The sequence below is a fragment of the Cygnus olor genome, chromosome 2 (genome assembly GCF_009769625.2).
Source record: "Cygnus olor isolate bCygOlo1 chromosome 2, bCygOlo1.pri.v2, whole genome shotgun sequence".
Classification (NCBI taxonomy): Eukaryota; Metazoa; Chordata; class Aves; order Anseriformes; family Anatidae; genus Cygnus; species Cygnus olor.
The window spans coordinates 34,380,857-34,405,141 of record NC_049170.1 but is presented as its reverse complement, the minus strand read 5'-3'; the positions used below and the strand labels follow the sequence as shown (position 1 = coordinate 34,405,141).

Sequence of the window (24,285 nt, the reverse complement as noted above, 5' to 3'; positions counted from 1 at the left end):
ATTCTGTGAGCTCGGTTTTACTCCCACAAAATGACCATACATTCAAACAATGGACTCAGAGCAGACTTACAAAAAGTAGCCTCACACTAGACCTGCAGACACGGCTTTACCTAAATGTGCAATTTGTTTCGTGTTTTTCTGCTGGATTTTCAAACTTTGGTTTAAGTAAGACTTTAAAAACATTTAAAAGCTTGGCTAAACGGTTTACTGCTGCAAATACATATACATACACACAACAAAAAAAATCTGCAGTGAAACCAAAAATATTTCTTAAAGAAAAACTTGAATCTGAAGTTTGTAGAAACTCCTACTTAGTTTAGAATATATTTATGTCCCCCCCAGTTGTATCAAGGATTGCTCAATTGAGATGTAAATTGAGCTTTGAAACAGGAATTAATTAGCATGAGAGCAGGGCTGGATGTATGCTCTTTGATTTTGTCAGACTAAGACTTATATTTATTTTCACAGGTTACGCCTTACGGGGATGCAGACTATTTTTGTTTTTACAGATCTCTCTTCTCCTACTTAAATAATTATTTTTGGAGAAGTTTTAGTTACTTAACTTCATTTATTTTATTTTATTTTATTTTTTCTTCAATAACTGGGCTGTACATAAAAATGTTTTAGAAAAAAAAAAAAAGGTCAAACTTCATTGAGTAATTAACTGTCAGAAAACCCTAAGTTGGACAAAAAAAAAAAAAAGATAGGTATTTCCTTCCATAGTATCACTGTGCCAGCCATTTTATGCTGACAATACCAATCTGAACAGATCTCATAATCAAAGTTCCCTACCATTTTATCCCTAAAAATATGAACCCTACACCAAGCTAACCCATTGCAACGGAAACAGTTACACGGCATGGCTTTTGTGAGAAACCCAGGAGGCTGAGCTTAACTTATTCAAAAGCAGATAAAGAATAACTGAAATGACGTAGGGAAATGATTCGGATATAAGCAGCAATGTCTGCAGGAGGAGCCAATAATGCTGCAGCTCAGCCTTCAGCCTTATAGGTAGTTTAAGCCTGCCATAGGCTCTGTAATTCATGGGCTCAACTGCCTGAGGACCAGAGCAGAAACAAAAACCCAACTGTATTTAACATTAGGTTGCTCTCTGATCTTGGGAAAAATAATAAGGGGCAACTGATAAAACATATACTGGGAAGGGAAAACGCATTTTTCGACACAAAGGATCATGACCATGTTCTTCAGAGGGCACATGCACTAATGGCTAATTCAAGCATCTGGTTTCATGAGTGTTACCTTGATAGGGGAACACTTATTCCTGATAGGATTCATAAAAAGACAAAATCAAAATCAAAAACAAACTCTTGCTTGAGCTGGAAGGCATTGAATTCTTATCAACCTCAGGCTAGAGAATAAATATATTTTAAGATATTAAACCAATTTAAAACAAAACAACAAAAACGAAAACTCTATGAAACTTTGGCAGCTAGCAGCGCTAACTGCGTTTTTAATAAAACAAGATAACTATTTTTTACCCCAAATCTATTTTTTTTAAATCAAAACCAAAACATTTCAGCCTTTCTTCAAAGGCCGGTGTTCTACCAAAATTTGTAGAGAAAGAAATGAAGATTTTTTTTTTTAAATATTACTAATAAATAGTGGCTGTTTGGAAGAAACTCTGGGCATCAAAATCTAGGCAGTGCTAGGTGTTAAAAACCCAAAAGTACCTCTCCCTTCCCACAACTGCAAGCCACGGAGGGGCTGGGGGAGCTCCCACCAGGTGCCCCTGGCACAGGCTGAGGACATCGCCCCTGCCCCAGCCAGGCACAACAGCCCCTGGAGAAGAGGCTCGCATTGTTCTCTCCGCAGGGATTTCACGCTTGGGTTGCTGCCCCATTTTGCTCCCTTACTGGGGATTTTTTTCCCCCCTTGGCAAAAAAAAAAAAAAAAGAGCTCCTTGAGCAAAAGGGGAGCCAAGCGAGGAACGCAGCCTGATTTCTCCAAAACTCAACCAAAGGAAACAAAACAAAAACAGAACAAAAAACCACCTGAGCTGAGTTAAAACGCATTCAAACAGTGAGCAGCAGTCTTCCTCCTGAAATAACGCCTTCGTTTCCAGCCCTGCGCTCCTCGTGAAAGCCCCACACAACACTTTGTGGCCAGGGGAAGCCATGTTGGCGATGGCTCCTGTCACTTGATCAAATAAACTTCTGAATCTGCCTGGCCGGCTCGCACATGATGCATTTATATTTTCTCTACCTTCTCCTTCCGCCACCACGGCGAGGATCTCAGATTTCAGGTATCGGGCTGAAATATCACGGCAGCACTATTTTTAAAGCCCCATTTTGAATCCAGCTGCACCAAGCACGGTGAACACTGATTAAAAAGTTTTCCATCTGGTGTATTCAAACGAGACTGCGAGTTGGTTTTGTGCTTTAAATGCGCGCGAAGACGTTTTGTGGTTTTGCAAGACCAGTTTGCGATTGTTTGGGGGCTGCAAACAAGATAAAGCCAACAACCAGCGCTCGAGTGAGGAGATCCCTGGGCAAAATGAAGAACTGAAGCCTTTACTCCCCAGCCAGAGCGCGCGGGTTCATCCCAAGCCCCAGCCACCACCGACACGGTTAGGTACAAATATTGTTCGCGTTATATTTTAGTATCACAACGTTACTTGGAAAAAAATAAAATAAAATAAAATGAAGAAATCCCGGCGAGCAGGATCACACAGATGGGTAGAGGAGCTCTTTTTTTATTGAGGAAAAAAAATAAGAAAAGGAACCAAACCGAACCAAGCCCCCCGAGCTCGAACGGAGCCGGCTGCGAGGCTTTTTCCCTCGAGCCCTCCGGCTGCCGCAGTTCCCCGGTCCCCGCGCCCCGAGCTCGGCTCCCGGCGCTGTCGGGGCCGGGCTCCCGGCGGCTCCGGGCAGCGCTCGGGCGGCTCCGTGCGGCTGCTGCGGTGGAGCCGGGGCCCCGCTCCCGGTCCCGCTCCCGGTCCGGAGCCGCGGCGGGCGAAGCCGGTGCCCGAACGCGGTGTGAACGGAGCCGCCGCTTCCCGCGGCCGGTCCCGGTGGCATCCCCGGGCCAGAGGCTGCGGGGCCACCAGGACCTGCGGGACCACCGCCACCGCCTCCCCGCCCGGGCCCTGCCGCCCCTTTGTCCGCCGCGCTCCCCGGTGAGCGGCACCGGCGCGGCCCCCACTTACCGCGTGACAAAGGCCCGGCTCTCCCCGCCCTCCCCCTCCGTCCCCGTCCCCATCCCATCCCCCTTCCCCTCCCCACCCGCGCCCCCTCCCCTCCCCTCCCGGACCCCCGCCCCTCCTCTCCCGCGCCTCCGCCGCCACCGCCGCTTTCGCGCCACAGCGCCGCGGGGGCCGGCGCGGCAGCCAATGGGGCGGCGCGGCGGCGCGGCGCGCGCCCTCCCGCCAGCCAGTGGCGCCCCGCCGGCGGGGCGCAGCCAATGGGAAAGCGGCGGCGGCGGCGGCGCGCCACGCCCCGGCGCGCGCCCGCCACGGGGGGCGATGGCCGCGCGGGAACGGCTCCGCGCCCCCACACCGGGGGGCGAGGGCGGAGGTGGCGGGGACGGGGGGCACCGAGACCGGGCGGAGCGGGGGGGACCGGGGACGCGGGGCGGGGGTCCGCCCCCGCCCCGCGTCCCCGGTCCCCCCCCGCTCCGCCACCCCCGGAGGGAGCCGCCCCCGCCGGCAGCCCCCCAAAATCCGAGGCAGCGGGCGGTGCGGAGCCCACCGGGGAGCTCCTCCGGGGCTGCTCGTTGATGGAGTAAAAGCCTCGCGGAGCGCTCAAAGCTCCGCGCCTCCCGCTGCTCGCCGTGGTTTTTCTCCGCGGCTCGGTTTGGGTGGGCGATGAGCGGACGCGGTCGGAATTCGAGGGGGGGGAAAAAAAATGAAGTGAAATGAAATGGAAAATGAAATAAAAATAAAAGACGCACCGCCTCTCGGCGCGGCTCTGCCCGCGGAGGTGGCTTGGAAAAGGCGGTAGCTGTAGGAGCATCCCGGCGTGCTGGGTTTGGGACTGCCGAAGGGAATTACGCCTCAAATTGTAAAAGTACACACTCCAAAGGGTGAGGGTCTGGGGTGCCAAGCTGGTCCGGAGCGTGCTCGTGCGCAAAGGGAAGCGGGGATTTATCCAGCAACGTGAGCAAGTTTTTGTTGTTGATTTGCCCTTTTTTTTTGGCATTCAAGATTTGGATTTACTCACGAAACCACTAACCAACCCACACTTCTTGACAAACAAAGCTATACATTATTTAGCTTTACAGAAAATATTTCAGCTTATTAGCAGGATGTTTTCAGAGTATCAAAAGAAAGGGATTGCTAATAAACAGGTTTTTTTCCCCCCAACCATCTGATTGTGAAGGATTTTGTGATGTTGGCCAAGCGATGCGTCCTGTTATTGTGAATTCCCAAGCTTCGTTTCTTTAAAAAAAATAATAAATCTTGCAGCAAAACAGATTAGCAAAGTGGAATAGTAAATGTAATGTGTGCACCCTGGTTAGCAGCTTTACGAGGAGCCCCCAGACAAGGCTCTGGAGCAACCACGTCGAAATGAGCGCATGCAGCCTGCCTTGGAAATTCGGTACAAAATCAGATTTACGAAGAACGCAATTAAATCTGCGAGGAGAGCGGCTGGTTCCCCGCCCAAGTTTGACCAAGGAGCCGGTAGTTCGGAGGGGGCTGCTTTCAGCTCCCACGGGGAATTGTTCCTTTTAGGCAGGCTGCTCGGGGTGGGCTAACGAAACCCAAATTCGGCTAGGGAAAGTGCCACGGCCAGCGCCAGCGAGCCGTCGCCGGGTTAGTAGAGTAGGAAAAAAAAAAAAAAAATACCGAGAATCTGTTTTTTCCCCCCGAGACAACTGTTTGCCGATCTGCTCCAAAATGGAAGTTGCGCCCAGGGGCGCGCTGCCCCGGCCGGGAGGTGACAATTCAAAGTTCCCCGGCCCGAGCGAGGAGCCCGCGGGGCGATGTCGCGACGCTGTCGGGCGACGGGGGGGCGGCTGCTGGCGACACACGGGGGGAACAAAGGCCGGGCCCCCCCCACCTCGGGGGCAAACCCGGGGCCCCCCGGAGGAGCCGGAGCGGGGCCACGCGTGGGGGCGGCCGCGTGGAAAGCCCGTCCACGGCCGGCGGGGGTCGGGGCGAAAGAGGGGCAGCCCTCCGGTAAAAGTGCTCCGAAATCCTTCAGACAAGCCCTCCGAGCTGGCGGTGCGGAGCGCAGCGCTGGCTTTCATTTCCGTCTCCTTTCTTCATCTTTTCGGGCAACATTTTGTTTGCGCTGGAAAGGCTCCACACCCCCCCCCCCCCCGCGGCCCCTCCCCCACAAGCCCACCATTGTATATCCGCACGAATGGGGAGAATTATGAATGGTTCCTTAAACCGGCCCGGGGGGGAGGGAGGGATGGAAGGAGGGAGGGAGGGGGGCGCCGAGCCCTTTGTGTGCCCCCGCCAGCCTGGGGCAGCGCCCGGCCCCCTCCGCCGCCAAGCAGACGAGCAGCGAGCGGGGACCCCCCCACCCCCGCACCCCGAGCCCCCCCCCCGGGAACCGCAGGACCCAGCGCGGCCCCCTCGCCCCGCGGGTCTCCCCTTCCCCATCCTCCCCCCGGCCAACCGTCCTCCACCCCTTTGTCTTTTTTTTTTCCTCTCTCTATATATATTTTATTTTTTTTTTTTCCTTTTTACCCCTCCCCTTTTCTTCCCTCCTTTCCTCGGCAGAGCCCTGCAGAAACATTACCATATGGGGCTCCGCCGGGGCTGCAGAGACCCCCGCCCCCCACCTCCCCCTCCCACCTTCCCCCACCCCCTCCGCCTTCCCCCATCCCCACCCCCATCCCTCCTCCTCCTCCTCCTCCTCCTCCTCCTCCTCCTCCTCTTCCTCCCCCCGCCCCATCTCGCCCAGGCGCGACCCCAATGAACAATCCCCCCAGCCTGGCCCGCCGGGGGAGGAGCGGCCGGGGGGGGGCGGGCATTGCGGTGCCTTTTCCCCTCCCTCCGTGGCCGGGCTCCCCCCAGCTCGCAGGGGGAGGCGCGGCCGCCCCAGCCGTTTTCGGGTAGCGGGGGCGCACGGCGCTGCTCGGGGCCCCCCCGGCGGAAGGGCAGAGGCGGCGCAGGGCCCTCGCCCACCCGGCTCCGGTTTCCCCTTCCCTCCCCCCCCAGCTCCCGGCCCTCTCTAAACTTGTCCTGTCCTGGGCAGCCCCCCCCCCCCCCCCGGCCTTCACCCCTCCTCCTCCTCCTCCTCCTCCTCCTCCTCCGGCTGTGTGCGCGCCCCGGCCGCTCGCTAATTGAAGAGCTGGGATTCCTCACGTGAGAAGTTGATTTGTAGTTTGAACACGTGGCTCATTCAAAAAGCCGGAATATTCAAGTAATTTTTTCCCCCCCCCTTCTCTCCTTCCCTCCCCCTTCCCTTCTCTGTGTGTGTTTTTTTTTTTTTTTTTTTTTTTTTTTTTATACGGAGAGGCGGCGCCTGCACGCACGTAGTGTGACATTTTCATAGTCCGCCTGCTGCTGCCAAAGGGGCTCGGGGGCAAGACAAAAAAAGTAGTTTTTTTTTTTTTTTTTTTTTTTTTTCCCTCTTTCCCTCCTCCTTTTCCTCTCCTCAGCCCGCCATCCGCGGCCCCGGCGCTGGGTGTTTCCCCCGCGCCCCCCATGCGCCCGGGTAGCACGGCAGGCACTTAGGGCTCCCATTTGGCCACGTTTTTTTTTTTTTTTTTTTTTTTTTTTTTTTTTTTTTTTTTACCCCTTGAGAGAGGGAGGGAGGGACGCGAGCTGCAGATCTGATTTTTTTTTTTTTTTTCTTCCCGTCCTCTCTCTCTCTCTCTCTCTCTCTCCTTCCTCCATCGCATTTTGTTTTATTTCCCCCTCCCTCCCCACCTCCTCTCGCAAGACGAGGGTTGCAGCCCGCCGTGCGCGCCTCCCCGAGCCGCCAGGAAGATGAACAAGCTCTACATCGGCAACCTCGGCGAGAACGTCAGCCCCCTCGACCTGGAAAGTCTCTTTAAGGACTCCAAGATCCCCTTCTCGGGCCAGTTCCTGGTCAAGACGGGGTACGCCTTCGTGGACTGCCCCGACGAGAGCTGGGCCATGAAGGCCATCGAGGCACTTTCAGGTGAGCGGCCCCATCCTTCGGCCCCCCCCCCCCCCCCCCCCCCCCCCCCCCCCCCAAATTTCCCCGACGGCTCCGGCTGCCCAGATGGAGGGGCCGAGGGGGGGGTCCCCGCTGTGCCCCCCACCCCCGGTACCAGCTCAGGCACGGCCGGGGCCGTTCCCCCGTTGCTCCCCGGCCCCCCGGGGGGGCGGTGGTGTTTGGGGGGAGGTCGTATGGGGCCGGCAGGGGCGGCAGCCTTGGGCCCACGGCCCCGCGTTGCGGCGGCCCCCATGTTTTTTCCCCACCCCACAGCCTGGGGCTGGAGGGGGAGGGGGGGGTGGCAGGACCCCCCCCCCTCCGCCCCCATCGCTGCGGCTGGGCGCAGGCCGCGGGTTTCCCCGCAGGGCTGGGGGCGAGCCGCCCACCCGGCCCCAAAGTCTTGGGGTTTTGTGGGGGGGGGGGAGAGCGGCTGCTGCCCTCCCCGCACCGCCCGGGATTTATTTCGGTTTCTTTTCGCTGCTCTCACGCACCCATCACCGCCTCCAGCAGCGCGCCGGCTCCTGGCCCCGACATCCTGTTTTCGGGTGGCTTTTAAAAAAAATATATACATTATAAATAAATAAATAAAGAAAGAAAAAGAATAGCGATAAGAAAAATAAAAATAAAATACGGCCGAAGCGGCTTTACGCATCCTCTGCTGGGAAAGCCAGCTCGGGGGTGCCGGTGGTGCTTCTCTTCCTATTTTCCGCCCGTGTCCGAGGCCCGGCGGCTCGGCATGGCTCGGCTCGGCTCGGCCCTGCCCGAAGCAGCCCCGGGAGCCGGGCTTTGTTAGCGCCCCGGGGCCCCGCTCGGCCGCCGGCGGCCGGCCCGTAACGTGTTGCGCTCCCGGCTCCTGCCCCGCGCCGCTGCGGAGCCCGGCGGGGAGGCGCGGGGGACGCGCGGCCGCTCTCCAATCTTTCCCCCTTCTCTTCGGCTCTGCAGGTAAAGTGGAGCTGCATGGGAAACTCATAGAAGTTGAGCATTCGGTCCCTAAAAGACAAACGTAATTTAATTGTTTTTTTTTATTTCTTTTTTTTTTTTTTTTTTCCCCTCCCTCCTCAGATTACCCTTATTTACCCAGCGAGAAGCAATTTGAAAAATGCTTAGGTTTGTGTTTCTATTCCCCGTAGATAAATGGGCTGCTTTCTTAAACACCCAGCCGTGCTCTCTACGCTGTCCTAGAGGCTTTCTAGAATCGCCCCATGTATTTCTAATGGGCTGGATTGGCCAAGCAACACCGTAGGATTAAAAAAAAAAAAAAAAAAAAAAGCCTTTTTGTGGGAGAAGCAGGTTATTGTGGTCCGAAGGCAGAGGATTGTGAAGATTTTAAATTTTAAAGTTCTTGAGAGGAGTTAAAAATCTGCGTGTTAGCAGGAAATAAAATGTGTTGTGGACTGTATAACGGGCAAGCACATGAGCCCTGCTCCAGCAACAAAAGGCATTTTGTAAATATCCTGGTATACATATTTTCTGATCCTGCCATGTTGGAGTCCGCAGCATTTTATAGACACGTAGTGTAGGTCTGTGTTTGAATATCTGTGTTCGGGAGGATTTTTCATCACTATTTTGAGCTGGTATAGAGAAGCAGCAGGAGAATGATTTCTTCCCAATAAGGACAGGATTTATGCATCCTTAATTTCTAAATGTATGTTTAATTCTTGCAAGGTAGTAATTTTGTGGGCCTCACGTAAAGAAGGAATAGTTGCAATATAGCAGGGTAGTATTTTGATACTGCCTATAGCAATTCAGCGTGTTTCTTTCACAAATGTTTAGATCAGAGAAAACCTGGCGTGCACTAGATAGTAAATAGCAAAATAGATCAAACTTTCCACGTGCTTGTTCCTGCACTCCATTATTCAATCTGGGAAGTATGTCTGTCTGTGTAACTTTGTTAAAAGGGGCTTCTGCTATTTCAGGGTTGTTTTAAAAAGGGCAGTCTCTTCAACGTAGTTGATTTGAGAAGGTGAATTAGCTGTCTTGCTGGGTATTGTGACTTGGTGCTTGAGAATTAAAAGTTTAATCACTATTTAGTGTTGGAGGAAATGTTTGCTTGAGAAAGTATGGAGGATTCTTGATCTAGTTAAGGCAGGGGGCGAGCCCCTCTCTGGGCCAATTCATAGCACGGTAATCTTTATGGTTATATTTTATACTTTTCATTGGAAATTAATATGCTATATGTGCTCTTTCTCATTTATAATGCAAGATATATGGCTTTGGTTTACAGCAGTCTGTATTTCAGATCTTTTGTATATAAAAAGATTATTGTAGATAGAAAATATTTTTTAGTTTTGAGGAGGAAAAGTCCATGCCACACGTAAGAATTGATCATTTCCTACCAGTCTCCATAATAAATGAACTTTATTATCATGCTTAATCATCTCAAGCTTGCACAAATAACATTTTCTTTAAGCTGTTGAAAACAAATTCATTTCACTCATGGTAAAGGTAAATTAAAAATAGCTGTGCCCTTCACCCCACCACCCCCCGCCCCCAACTTTTTGAATCATTGTTTAATGTGTTTAAACGTATTTTCCTGTCCTTTCAGTCATCAGCTGAAATAGTGTAAAAGTCCATTCTTCATATTTGGTAGTGTGTCTTCATATTTGTGAACTAGCAGTTATCAGAAATGTGGATCTGTCTGTAACTTGGGTTGAGAGGAATTGTACACTGAACTTTAGCACTTCTCTAGGCACGCATTGCCTACGTATAGGCATTATACTGGAAGGGGGAAAAAAACAGATATAATTGTATCAGTATACCTTCATTGTTTCTCCCAAAGATCTTACTTGTTAAAACACACACAGTTTGGATTTATACTGCTGTTTAACAGAAAATTAAATTGCATTTCTCATAACTGCACTTCCTTCCCCTTTGTTTCCACTCCCCCTTTTCCAAAATCAAATATAGAAAGCCACGTAAAATTCATTCAGTGGCCTCCATACGTAAAAGTAACTTTCTTGTTCCTTTTATAGATGTACAATACTTTTTCTTTTTTTGAGGGGTGGTGTCACGAAGTTGGAGATTTTTTTCCATGTCTCTGGACGTTGCTTACTGGGTGTGTATTTAGAGTTGCTGGATATGCATAAAAGCACAGCCTTCAAGAGTTGAGTGTTTTGGTGCAAATGGTCACTAACGTGTTTTCAAAGTAACTTATCTGGAGTCCCTGTATCCTTTTTGGACGAGGGGAGGGTGTCAGATACGGCCAGGGTGGGGGGTGCTGCTCACCAGGCCCACCCAGTGCGTTTGCACGCTGCAGGGCTGGGGAGCCTTCCATGGAGCCCTGCGTGCTCCACTGTGTCTGAAACGGGCAGGGAAGTGACACCATTTTAAATATATATCTACACACACATTTAAATATGTCAAATCTGTCTTAAAGCGTGAGTGTACAATTAAGTTGGGTCAAAAGATGCTTCATAGCAGCAAAAATTTGTTTTGTAGTGCTTTGAAATTATTCAGTATGTTGTATAGAAATTATTCAGTACGTTGTATTGCCCCCCTATTGCTGTGAGGGTGCTTCATGGGGAGTTCTAGCTCACTGCTTCACAAATTCCTAAATTGTTTGTTTTTTTGGGGGTGTGTGTGTGTATATCCTATTGCTCCCAGAGGTGGTTTGTGGGTATCTCTCCGCTGAGGTGGCTGGGAGGAAAGGGTAAGAGTTTGGCGCTCCATATCCTTGTCACGTAAAGGGAGGTCAGAAGGTGGTGTTGGTCGGGGCTGCCATGGAGCTGAGCCGAGGCAATGGAGGGTGCCTGGTGGGCTGTTGGGAGGGAGATTCTTGGGCCCCGTAGTCACTGCATTCCAGCCCCTGCTGGATCTTCACGTTTGGAGTGGGCACACCCAGGTTTGCAAAATTACCTTTCTACCTGCTGTGCAGAGCCTGTGTGTGGCTCTCGGCCTCCCCTCCCCCTGGAAGTATTTAAAGAGGGAGGGCTGGATACGCTGCCGCTGAAAGAAGGGGCCTGGTCAAGGTTTTCTTGATGGAAGGGTGGGGAATTATTTTGGGGGAGGTGCAAAGTCTTTAATAAGCTCGGAGTAGATTCCTGACTTACTATGGAAATCTCAAGGGAATGCAAAAGGAATGCAGAATTTCTGCATTCGGACCCCTCTGCATGGAGGAAGGCCATGGCAATATTTAAAGGTTTAGGTCACTTTATTTAAAACTCGGCGAAGGCATTGCAATAATTCTGCCTGCTAGTCACGCTCGGCAGAGGAACGGGGGGCACGGTTGGTCACAGTCATGGTTTGGATTAGCTCTCCTCTTGTGCAGGAGGATGGCCACAGCCCTGAGCCCATGAAACTTGTGGCATAGGCCTTTGGGTGCTACCTCATGGCCATCCAGGAGCAGCTGGCACCTCGCAAGGCGATGTGTGCTGCAATCTGATTATTCAGATGGCCCTGATGTCGCTGGTGTGTGATGAGGGGGAAGGGATGGTGCTAACTGGGGGCACCTGGGGCTGTGCCTGGCCCTTCCAGGTGCCTACAGTGCTCACCACACCTGAACTGAACTGTGGTAATGACGAGGCATTTTCTCTGATTGGAAGGCCAACTCTTTTTTCCGCCATGCATCTGGGGTCCTTTGTTTCTGTTGAGAAAATAAATTCAGTTTGTCTCTCCTGGGGGGGGGTTAATTCGGGAGAGGAGAGGCACAGAGGTGTGCCACGCGGGTGGTGTGGCCTCCTGACAGCCGTGGCACAGGTAATGGCTTTCCAGCTCTGCTTCACCTGTAATGCTCAAGTGGCCGAAGGAAGGCCGATCTGAGGGAAACAGGCCCCAAAGTCCTCACAAAACCCGCCTGTTCCAGGAGAGAGCCTTGCGCTGTGGGATGGGCGTTGAATTGTGTTGCTAATTTTTCGTATAATTAGGGTTTGTGGCTTGTGTGCGCAAGGCGGTGGGAAGCGGCTTCACAGGGCTAACCTATGTCTGGTGGCTACAGCAGTCAGGATTATTTAAAAAAATTAAAAAATTAGTGGCAGACATTTTTAGTTTTGCTTCTGTAAATATGAAGCAGGGCGAAACGTGCTGTATGTAAGAAGGCGTGATAGAAAATGCCACTCACCAGCTGTATTCATGCTCTTTTCTGTGGAAGGAGGCTGAGGGCCATGCCTGGGTCCAAGTTAGTGTTTTCAAAAGCTAAGGGTCAAAATTTTACGTAGTGAATTTGGGGGGTTTAGTCTCTGTTCTCACATTACTTTTGCAGATGTGAGCAGGATTTTTTTTTTTCTGAGGAAAAAAAAGATCTTTGAAAGTTACAGTTATAGTGGAAAATACAAACCTGGACAGATTTTGTGATTCTTATATAGACAACAAGTTGTAATGCAAGAGCAGAAAATTCTTCATAACAATTCCTCATACTGTCTGGTCATCAAAATCACTTCTTGTTGCATTTTTTTTTTTAATAGGCTGAAGTACATGAAACACATTTCTAAACTTGCATCTTGAAAGTTTGGTTTTGTTCTCTTTTTTTCTGCCTTCCCTTTGTGGAAGGTACTCTGAGAGCGTACTTGTAGTAGACATTAAGTTTTGTGTAGATGTGGTAAATTTTGTAGGGATGGATTTAAAAAAAAAAACTTTTTTTGGGAGTGTAATTCATGGGTAGTAAAGTATAATCAGAAAATGTTTAAAAAATCTTTCTTTTTGTTTTTAAGCGTAGGGTAATAAAAACACTTTTCCACCTTTTTGAGCCCTTGAAGGTGGTATTTTTGTAAAATGGAGGCATTCATTTCACTCACTCTTTTAAGTGCACAGCATAGGACTCTACAGTGCTGGAGTCCTTTAATGGCTTCTGGTTAGCTTTTGGGTGGACTTCAAATGCTTAGTCTTGACCTGAAAAAATCTTGAATAGCTTGGGATTTACCTACCTAACAGAAAATGTGAAGCTTCCCATAATGCCCACGAGCAGGGACCCAGGCAGTATTAAAATACACCTTAACTGTGGGCAGGGCTCAAAAACAAACTTCCCTCCTTAAGCCTCCTCTCCCTGAGTTCATCTTAACTTTCAGGGCTTTCTCCTCCTGAGCTCTTGATAAAGAGAGCACAGTGGGGTGGAGCATGGGTAGGGACTCAGCTTTTTTTTTTTTTTTTGGTGACTTTGTCCAGTGAGACAGGCACTGTACTGTATGGGTGTGGGATTTCTGCTCTTGCAGTTTCAGTCGGCTTTGTGATTGGAATTTGTTTATTTTAAATCAGAAAACAGATGGAGAATGGGTGCAAAATTCAAATGTTATAAAATGTGAGGGTAACTTTTCATGTTTTGCAGAGGGGAAAAAACAGGTGGAAAAGTTTGAGTGGAATTGATGCACTTAACAGTACTGAGGTGCAGGATGCGCTTCCGGGGTGCTTCAGAGCAATTCTCTTCTTACGGGTGCTCTCTCAACTTGTTTTTGTATGCAAAATGGTTATCTGATGCAGGGTATAGAGGGGTATGTGGACTTAAATGCTAAGGGTGGAAAGCTAAGATAAAAACCGAAGTTTTCCTTATTTTGTCTAGAAATGTGACTCACCATAAATGCAGTGTGTTACATCTCTCTATATATTTATCTGCGTTTGCTGTCCAAATAAAGACAATATTGTTAAAAGTGCCATCTGAAACCTGTGAGGGTCTCTGGGCTTGGGGTATGCTGTGGAGAAGCAGATTTGGTGCTCCTGGGCTCACTTATCAGTGTGGGCACTGCAGTGGCAGTTGTTTTTTTTTTTCTCCTCACCTGCAGTAAGCAATTTGGCTCTGGAAAGTTTCTGTATAGGAGCAAGAGCTTCTGTATGCTTGGGCATGTTTCAGGTAATTAAAAATATAACAAATTCTATCTATATATATAATGTCCTGTTTTTGCATCTTTCCAAATCTGCAATATAGGTTTGTGTGTAGAAAGATGCATATGTTTAGCCAAGAAGAAAATCTTGATGTTTATAGTTGAATATTTTTAGTAACACATTTTATTTGCCAAGTATAGGGTCAATATTAGGGTAAATATTAAAATACTGAGCATGTAACATGTAATAGCAATAAAAAAGCAGGGTGGAAAAAAGGTGCGTTTTTTTTTTGTGTTGAAATTTCGAAAGGAAAATTGTACCCAGCTATAACGTGAGTTGTTATTTCACCGAAGTGCATTCTCGCAGCAGCTTGCACAAGAGACGGTCGCAGTGTAAATGCCATCTCCTGTGTAGTGTAACCCCAGCAGCAATGTGCTTCCCCTGTTGCCCGCCTCTTTGTGGTGCACTGGAGCCAGCATCACCTAAAACTGTCCTTTTGCCCATCTGAATGGGAAACTGCCTCTAACAGGCAAGATGAGGCATATTCTGTATTAATCAAGTTGAAATTCGGAGTAGAGCATGGATAACAAAACGCATCTGACGCTTCTTAGGTATGGGATTAAGTATTGAAATGAAACAGTCTTGAAATGAAAGATCTTCAGGTGGGAAGGGCCTTATTCCATCTTAATTTTTTTGATGTCTTGTTAGCGAAAGAGTGGCTGTAGTTTGAGAAATGTTTCGAACCGTGTGTGTGTATCCTTAAAAATGTGTATATAGGAGAACATACTACCATAAAATCAGTTGCAGTTTAAGAAGAGACCTGCTAAAAATATCCGGAGAACTTATAAAAATAGTCCATTTTTTTTGCTAGTGTTGGTACACTTGAACACAATTGGAGCTGAATGTTCACTTTTGAAAGATTAACTTTCATGCTCAGCTGAACTTTAGGAACGCTATTTTAAAATATGTAGCCTACGCTGCGTGTCTAATACATTTTTCCCCTTTGAAAATGGCAGGATTGTATTCTTTTGGGAAATTGATTTCACAGGACCTGGACTTTTAAAATTTAAAAGTAAGTTTTCCCTCAAAAATGGAGCTCGCTGCGCCCTAACGGAGCCTTAAGCGTCGTGGTGCAGGAATTAAAATTCCAGTTGGAGTGAGCTCCGGTCTGCGTGAACAAAACATCGTGTTGACAAAAACGTATCTTCAATTATTAGATGTGTTCTCAGTTACTTGTTTTCATGAAGCTTCGTGCTAAACAGTGGTTAGGGGTGGAATGAAAAAAAAAAACAACAACAAACACATGGAGTGATCTGTTAAAGATGCAGCCTGTCCGCATCAAAGAGGGGCTCGTTTTTGAGGAAACAGCAGGGCGAGAGGGCTAGCGAAGGGGAGGGGGGTGGCAAACCCACTGAAGTGGAGCTGCGGCACATGGCTACTGCAGGCAGCTCTCATCCCGGGGCCTGATCCCGCGTGCTCGCTGCTCCTGCTCCCCCTGGCCCTCGGAGGAAGTCCTCAGCCCGCCGCCGAGAGGCTCTCGGGAAACTGAGTTTGCAAAACTGCCCCAGCCTTGACAGGGAAACTGCGTGTGCCAGGCAGCAAAGGCTAAAAGCTAGCTCTTGAAAAGAAAGCAGACATGGGGTGGGGGTGTTGAACGCGATGACCAACAGTAGTTTTAAAACTGTTACAGAAGAGATCCTCCAGAAATTTGGTTTTAGTGATAAAGCGGGCTGTTAGGTTTGTACGCTTCTGGGGGATTTTTTTATGTGATGGTGACTTCCTAGTTATCGTAGGACAGCAGTTCGTTTCTTCCTCCCACTTCTAGAATAAAAACTTCAAAACAATGTGTCTTTACGGCAGTACTCGGAAACAGTAACCTGTAGGATGTTTGATGAGGAATTTAGGCAGTAGTTTAGTCCAAGGTAAGAGAAAACCCTTACAGCGTAAACCGCGTCTCTTCTCTTTTTTCCTGTTGCGAATTTTGGTAAAAAACTCTTTAAATGACTTTCCAGTGAAAGCTTGACAGCAACCACAGGCAGGTAACTGGGGGGGGGGGGGGGGGGGGGGTGTATAAAATTTACTTGTCTGAGTTTTGGGATATAGTTTCCAATTTTGGAATATTTTTTTTTCTAATGGCATCCTGGAAAGCGCAGGCTGCCACGGTGCTGGTTGGTCACAGGTGGGAGCTGCCATGCATGGTCCTCCCACTGAGGCCACCGGGTACCTGAATGAGCCACATTTTCCTTTGGAAAACCGTTACTGTGGTGTGCAGAGGCATATCCATTCTCTGGGGTCAAGCGAGAACTTTTCAACACTGAAGTGTCTCTTCATGGTGCTGGTCACAGGGGATCCCGGCGGTGCGAGCCCTCGTGCAGCGAGCCTTGTCTTGGGTTACCTGAGCAGGTCCTGCGTGCGAGGGGAGCAGCACAGCTATGTGACAGAGAGCTAAAAGCTGCCGCTGCCGGTCAGCATGTGCTCCTCCTGACCCTCGCAGGAGAGCTGCAGTATCCCGGTATTTGTTCCTGTCCCGACTGCGCAAACTTTGCAGCCGCCCCGCAATTAGTCAGGCGGGATGCTTAGAAGAAATGCGTGTCCTGCAGGGATGCTAGCTATTTAAAACTATGGAAATACGGGTTATCTTTCCATTTCGAGTACAGCCTAAGAGGCAGTAAGCATGTAGGTTAACATGTGCTCTGTGGATTTACTAATGCTCAGTGGGGGAACCGGAGGTTTCTGTGATTCAGCATGCGTATTGGAGCTGGTTCTAATAACCTGTGCAAAATAAATGAGAAACGGACAGCTCTTAAAGCCCGAGCAGAGAGGTTTTTTTTCTTTAGTACTTGCACACTCAGCATTAAATTTCTTCTGAGTTTAATGCCGGTGCTCAGCAGCAGCGGTGTAAAACTCCTCTTGTGCTGCTAATGCTGCCATCCAAAGATGCACCAGAATTATTGGTACTGCTTATTGGTACAGCAGTATTTGCTTTTTAAGATTAAGAGAAAAGATAAAAGATTAATTTGTGATAATCAAAGTAGGTAACACTTCCTTTTTGTTCATTTATTCACTAAATGCTAAGTTTGGTACTCAGTGGTCTAAGTCCTAATAGCAAACAGTGAAGTCCTGTTTTAATTATTAGTCCTGGTAACTATCTGGGTGCCTGTTTTGTTTGCCTTCACAAAGGGTTCAATTAAGCTAGGTTGTGTACCTCTTTTTAGAAGAGTTTTTTCCTCTTATGCTGTTGAGAGGGATTTTTTTATAAATGTGATTTCTACCTCCTCCTTCACTCTGGTTTCTTAAGCAAGAAATGACATTTGGTGGTGGCGTGTAAGCATGTCCCAAATCCTGTGTCTAACATAAAACTGTAAGCTTTTACCTGAACCTGCAGGGTGTGCACCCTTTATACAAGTGGACTTGATGACAATTTTTCAATTAAAGACAAGTCATGAGCAAAATCATTCTTACGGGTACATAGCAAGTGCTTTACCTGTGTAAGGGTGAAGTTATGCGTTGCTCCTTGAAAGCAATCACAGAATCTCAGAGAAAGATTTAGGAGATGAATTCGGAAGATGGATTTATCATTATAATTCACAGAGCCCTTCGAGCTTTAGGACTGAGTTAAAGATTGCCTTCCCTTTGTGTCGGACTGGCTTCAGTAAAATTACAAAATTGCGTTCATTTGCCGCGCCTTCCTTTGGCTCTGCAGTAAATATTTATGTGCGTGGCTTGTCTTCCCGGCCCTTGTGCCCGCCTCACCTGGTCCGCACGGTTCCCTCAGTACGACTGTTACTGGTTTCGCATACGTTGGCTGAAGTTCAGCATCTTGGCATGGCAGTGCTGAATGCACGAACGGCAGCGAGGATCCCGCGCCGCACGTGTGCTCCTGTCAGCCCGCTGCGTAGCGGCGCTCCGCTCTGCGCGGCAGCTCTTCAAAATGGCTCTCCAAATAAAAAGCTGTGTTATTATGGTAACTTTTTAGCCACCAAGTGTTGGTGGAAATCGTGTGTGAATCTCTTCCAGCAAGCTTCTGTATGCCGGGCTTCTGACTCGTGTCACTGGGTGGGTCTCTTTGGGTGGTACCCTTTAAGAAGGCAGGGGAAAAAAGGGAAAATAATAATAATAAAGGCAAGGCATGGAAAATTCTGTCCAAAACTTAGTCATGCTTCACCGTGATGAAGCCCTGCAAGTTCCTGAGGAAGAAGTGGCTTTGAAGCTGTTGGGGTTTTCTGGAGATGCCGGTGTTTGTGTGCTACCTGATGGGGCTGGGTACGTGCTGCCTGAAGGAGAGCTGTGGCTGGCTTGAGGGCAAAGAGGTGCCCTGACCGGCTGCTTCTCCCTCTAGCATCCAGCCCTGACTGTCCCCTGCACCCCGTGGGTGGTGTGCATGTGGTTTAAGAGGTGTTGAAGTAGCTCTCAGAGGTCTGGGAGGAGGCAGGGCAAGGGGTGGTGGCTGTGAGCCCTGCGATAGCCTCAGCTCTGCCAGGTGCCTGGGGCTGTCCTGCTCTTCAGTCCGAGAGCGGATGGGGAACTGGTGCCAGCAGGGTTTGAAATGAGCTGAATTTTGGGGTGATGGTGTGGGAAATGAATGAAGACGAAGTATAAGTGCTGGTGTTAGCAGAAAGCGAGCAGTGACTCCGAAGGAAGGATGATTTCATTCTGTGGTTGAATCCTTATAACATCATAGTCCTCCTTATGCTGATTTTTTTTTTCTTTTGGTAACGGGGTATTTTTAGCTTCTGCTCTTCATTGCTTTTTAAAATGCTCTTAAATCCTCAGTTGCTGGGCATGTCTAGGTGCAGGTGGAATGCTTGAATTTCAAAGCTTTGGAAGGGGTATTCCAGCTATGCTAGGCTGTGCTCTGGGTAAAAGCAACTAACTTAGGTGTCCTTGTCACTTCATCTGTACTGTAGGACTGTAAAAAAAAAAAAAGTGCTAATTATCATCTTGGTGTGACAGTAAGCTTGCAAAACTGTACATTAAGTAAATTTGAAACAATCAACTCCTAAATAACGTACTAAACTTGGTCAAAATTATCATTGTCATTCATATGAACTCTGCGCCTACTCTTGACTTAAATATCTCAAAATGCTGTGTGTTTGAAAACAAGTTACTAGATGCAAATAGCCTTGCTGTTAATGATGATACAGGTTATGAGTTTATCTCTGAACAAGCTAGTTAGCTATAGCATGGTATATGCCTTTGCTTTATCCAAATTTACAATGCTCAGTTAAGTACGAAGTGAACTGAAATAGTATAGCAGATAAACATTTAAACTCTCTCTCTATATATGTGTGTGTGTGTGTAGTTTTTGGGGCTGCAGAAGTGTAAACTCAATTTTTGTTCTCTAATCAGAACAGTGTATTTTAAATCTACAGCGAAAAAAATCGGTGCTTACTGTGATCCTCATCCTCACAGCATGTGCTATTTTCTGTTTTCTGTGAAAAAGGAAATGGAAAATAATGGGGTTATTTAAAAGGTGATGGTGGCTGTCCTATGATTGCTTTTTATGCTACTTCCTAAAGTCACGGCAGACTTTTATAGTGTTATGAAAGTAGGGAAAAAGCATTAAATATAAAGGTTACCAACAAAAACATGTTTACACATCTTGTATACAAGTGCTTTTAAACATAACTGTGCCATTGCAACATTTCACAATTTTACAATTTCTTTAAAAGATTAAAATTTAACAGCTGTATTTTAGTTTTTGGCTTTTTTGGTTGGACAGAATGAAATGAAACTAGGAGGCTTTGGTGAAGGTCTGGTATGAAAGTTCAAGGCTTATTTTTGTATAGTACACTATGTAAGTCCGTGTGTCCTAAACGGAGCTGCTGTGATGGAAGTGCATAAGATTGCTCTGATGATTCTTAAAAGTGAGGTTTAATGAAGACATAATTAACAAGATTTTTGATCAAGTAAATATAAAATATTGCAAGAGACTTTATGCACAAGCGGTGATGTTTCAACTATACTACTGTGAAACATTTATCATGAATATACATTTACTAGTGTAGATCAACTATACTACTATGAAACATTTACCATGATGTACATTTACTAGTGTAGGTGTACTTATGACCAAAATTAATGTCTTTTTTAAAAAAAAAAAAAGTGGGGAGGGAGTAAGCCATGTAGACCCATGTTCCTAGAAAACTTTGTATGGAAATTACATGATATGTCTTCAGAAGCTACATTTCTCAATCAGAAAGGTGCATTTTTCAGTAACGTCTTTGGTCTGAAGCTTAATGTGTACAGTTGTGCACGTGTGGCAAGTGTGTATGCTCTTGTGTGTTGCACCCCAGCTGAAAGGCGGGGGGCTTTACACCTTGGGGGAACAGATCCTGAACAGGAGAGGATACAGCTCTAAACGGCATGTAACACTTGCAACGGAAGTGCAGGTATGAGATAAAATTATTTGGTACTATTCTGTCCCCACAATTTTTATGCAGCTGAAGGGGATTTTATGTTTTGGGGTAGAACTCTTCAGAAAATGTAACTTTAAACAGAAAACACAATAGCATCTGAAAACCGTAAGCCTGATTGGTTTGGCTTGTTTGTCCTACATCTGGTGACATTCAGCATAAAGATGACAGAGCCGAACTGCAGAGTGGTCAATTCCTGTGACTTCTGGGTCTTGACAGGGCAAGCAGAAAGGAAGGCAAAAACATGTGGTGATGGCAGTACAAAACCCACACGTTGTGTCACTCCCGTGGAGGTGTTATATCTCGTGGACCTTGTCACTTAACCACTTTAAGGTTACACAGAATTCCAGTTACTATTTCTTGTTGGCGTTCAGTTATTTCAGTGTGTTAGCTAGTAAAATAATTACTAGGGTATCAAAATGAGAGCTAATACCTTTGCAATGTCTTATGTGCATCAGTTTATACTTGGAAAGTTTCTGATTTTTTTAAGAAAACTTTTCAGGTGTGTGAATAAGGTTTATTGCAGTGAATCCTTTGGGATGGAAGATCTTATTTATATTAAAGCAGTGATGACGGGAAGTGTGTGGTGAATTTGACACTTCTGCTGTTGTAAGACTAGTGAAGGATAAATTCAACTAAATCTATTCCTGTTAGTTTGGTCTAGGGGATTTAAAAGAAGCTGTTTGTCTTGCCATTCATCCCTTTTTAAACTTTTCTTGGTTTGACTAGAGATTGAAGGCTGGACAGCAGTAATGAGGAATTAGATTTAAAACTTTAAAAAAAAAAAAAAAAAAGGCAAAGTAGTTTGTCCTTCCTAACATCCTTTTTATGTCATGGAAGAGACTTGCTTAAAAATCTGCCTTAGCTGTGAATTCTCACTAACTCCAGCTGTAGCAGGTAAGCCTTGTGGAGTTAGGTGGTGCTCTCTGCAGCACTAGTGCCTCAGCCTTGTAATTCTCGGGCCCCAGAGGAACCTTAATTTACTGAGAGAATTTTGGGGATTGGATGCTGCTTTGTGCCATTTTTCATAGAGTAGCCCAAGAGAGGCAACAGAGACGATTTTCTTTAAAAAACCCACAAGTAGGGTGAAATGGTGCAGCAGCAGAGAGATGTGCACTGGGATGTGTCCCTGAGCTCCCCAAATACCTAAAACCTCTCTTAGGTTAAGCTCTAGAGCACACCTGGAAGGCTTAAAACAGATATTTAATAGCAAAAACATAGCGAGTAGTTTCCCTGCTTACCAGTTGCATGCTGAGTGGTATAAGAGGAGCACCTCTTGCTATTTTATTTCAAGCCTTCTACAGCATCTCCAGACCAGATCTGAACTGGAATGGTTAATCTGGAGCATATGGTGATCTTAACCTGGGTGTAAACTCCCTCTGCTCTGCTTGAACCTGACCTGTGAAAGGCTGAAATGGGTTACACTCGGTTTGTGCTGGTGATGTAAGGAATCTGGAAGGCATTTCCAATATTCTCCACAAATACTGTCTCATGGTTGAGCAAATTGGTGCTGGCAATAGGACGACCACAGAGTTTGGCTACGAACGCTGCTAATTTTGTTCAGATATTTTAATCTGGGAAGGATGAATCACTGAGCTATTGTTAAGGCGAGATGTAATCTGGTGCCCTACCTCCCCTCCCGAAAAAGTTGCCAACACTTCCACATCATTCATGAAATCTGTGTCACTTACTCCACCGAAATGTGCGCCATTGTTGGACACCTGAAGGAGATGGGTGGAGGAAGGCGTGCAGCTGGAAGCGCTGCGAGGGCTGTCCAGCAGCCGCATCGTGGAAAAAAGCATCTTGTTGGCTTCCCAATTCCCAAGTCTTGCTGGCCGTTTTTCCTTTAGAAATGGCTCTGAAATACCCTACACCATTTCTTTTTGCCTCTTGGCATTTGAAAAGAAGCTAGACTCATTGAAAATTAAAGGATAAGTCTTTTTCCTCTGGGCAGAGCTCCCCAGCCCCGAGCATGGCCGTGTATTGCAGGGACACCACGTGCAGTCTTCAGGCTTGCACTCTGTGATAAGTCTGTGATGGAAATATTGGCTGCTTCAGCTAGCAGCCCTATGGACACCAGGAAAATAGGTAAGGGGGTAAAAGGAGCCTTTGGCTGCTCTGATGGCTGAGGGGAAGGGGGTGGAAGAGGGTGGACTCTGTTCTGGCATTAAGGGATTATTAATTCAGCTCGATTAAGGTAGTTTCTGGCCAGTCTTTCACACATTTAGAAGCGCTCTTACATTTAAAGATATTTTTGGTCCTTCATATGCATCCCGAGTGTTTTCAGTGTTATCCACGTCCCAGTTAACCGCAAGTTAGTGGTGGGGTGGGAGAATAAATGGCAAGTGACCGTAGCCCTAAAATGGCTGGTCAGCAAAGTCAGCTCAGTAATAAGTGTTTGAGGGATGTGGACCCCTGCTCTAAGAGGGAAAGAGAAACTCCGGCATTTAAACAAAACAACTTCCCTTATACCCACCCCCTTTCAGTTTCTCCAAAGGCTTTGGAAAAGGGAGAGAAGGCTCAAAATGTTGGAAGCCACCAAGCTATGAGTAGATGAAGTCTTTTCCTCCTGCAAGGTACTGGAATTTCCTATTAATTTTGGAGCAGTGCTTAATTCTTTAATTAAAGAACCAAAGTCTTAACAGCCTTCAGTCATTAACAACACCTGGAAAATGACTTTATTTTCAAACGAGACATTCAGCATTAATGTGGTAATGGCAGAATCTCCCCAATTCTCTTTTAAAAACATCTTTATGGACCACTCGTGGGAATTTACAGATAATGAATGTAAGCTTTTAGTCTAATTAGTGGCGTGAACAATTGTCAAAACAAAATACTGAAGCAAATGGTTGTGGGCGAAAGCCTACTCTCTGGCTTATCCATGCAAGTGCACCGGTTGATTTACCTACTCTGTATGTCGTGACGTGGATGTGCTGGTGTTAAATCTTCTGGTTGTGCTTCCTGGGGTATTTCCTGTCCGCAAATATCCAGCCTCTTCCACGTGTCTGGGTGAGTTGCCCCGAAATGGGAGCTGAGCATGGTGCCTGGTCGTTTGGCCGGTGGCTTCAGAGCACCGAGCTGCGCAGCCAGCTGCGGTTGCTCCTTCTGGTGGAAAGCACTAAGCAAAGGCGATGTTTTGCAGATGCTGGGAGGAAATTTGATCATCAGCGCAGAGGAATCTGTGAGGTAATCCAAGAGGCAGATTTTCGTGTTGAGTGCCTAGATAACACGCCCCTCCAAAGCTGCTGCTTCAGTGGGTTGTGTGCGCAAGATGAGATGGGACGGGTGGTCGGATCCAACCATTATGAAAATGGTTATAAAGCATGAGCTTTGAGGGGGGAAAAAGTTCAAATACTATTAAAAAAAAAGTTTATTTTGAGTGGTAGAACAGTGCTTTTAAATCCAGGTGTGTGATGAAATAGTGAGGCAACACCAAGTGAAGTATTGCTGCAGTTTGCATGTGGCTCAGGGCTCAGCCAAGCTTTGTCTGCTTGGATTGCTGAGTTGGGTCTGAAATGGGAGCAATAACATTTCTTCTTAACATATTCTACTGTCTGGGTCAGAAAGTGTTCAAAAAAAAAGAAAAACACACAAAAAACCAAATGAAACAAACAAAACACATGCACAAAAAAAACCCGCAAAGAGGTATGTTTAAAAAAAAAAACACAAAAAGAGGTGATGTTTGTTAACAAGTAGGTATCTGAAACCATCTTCCTTTCTTAGACAGGTAAGGTGTTAAGATGAACTTTCTGGTTCCCAAGCTAATGGGTAGATTTGATAAAATGCAGTATCACCAGTAAGCCTTGTAGGATGCACTAGAAATTAATTACCTCTTAACAGAAGTGATATACAAACCTCCATTTGTCACTTTACTGAGTATTTTTAACAGAAATTCAGTATACCTTCTTTTTAAGCAAGGATTGTGACCCCTTGCCGTTGTATTTATCAGAACTCATTGTTAGAAATGAAAAAAAAATATAAAAGGTTATAGAAGTATATTTACATTATACCACAATTATGTATGT

The 24,285-nt window shown here is 47.1% G+C and overlaps 1 protein-coding gene across 2 annotated transcripts in view; it reads left to right on the top strand.

Annotated features, from left to right (window-relative positions):
- The first annotated feature begins 6,010 nt into the window (after positions 1-6,010).
- Positions 6,011-24,285, top strand: part of IGF2BP3 (insulin like growth factor 2 mRNA binding protein 3) — a 109,991-nt gene continuing 91,716 nt past the window's right edge. Inside the window, exons 1-3 of one of the 2 annotated variants that reach the window (XM_040546706.1) lie at positions 6,011-6,335; positions 6,858-7,079; positions 8,040-8,100. In XM_040546706.1, coding sequence (XP_040402640.1) covers positions 6,905-7,079; positions 8,040-8,100 — 236 coding nt within the window. In that variant the 5' untranslated portion in view covers positions 6,011-6,335; positions 6,858-6,904. Of the gene's footprint in view, positions 6,336-6,438; positions 6,512-6,857; positions 7,080-8,039; positions 8,101-24,285 lie in introns of those variants that run through there. The other variant, XM_040546707.1, reaches the window with a different exon arrangement.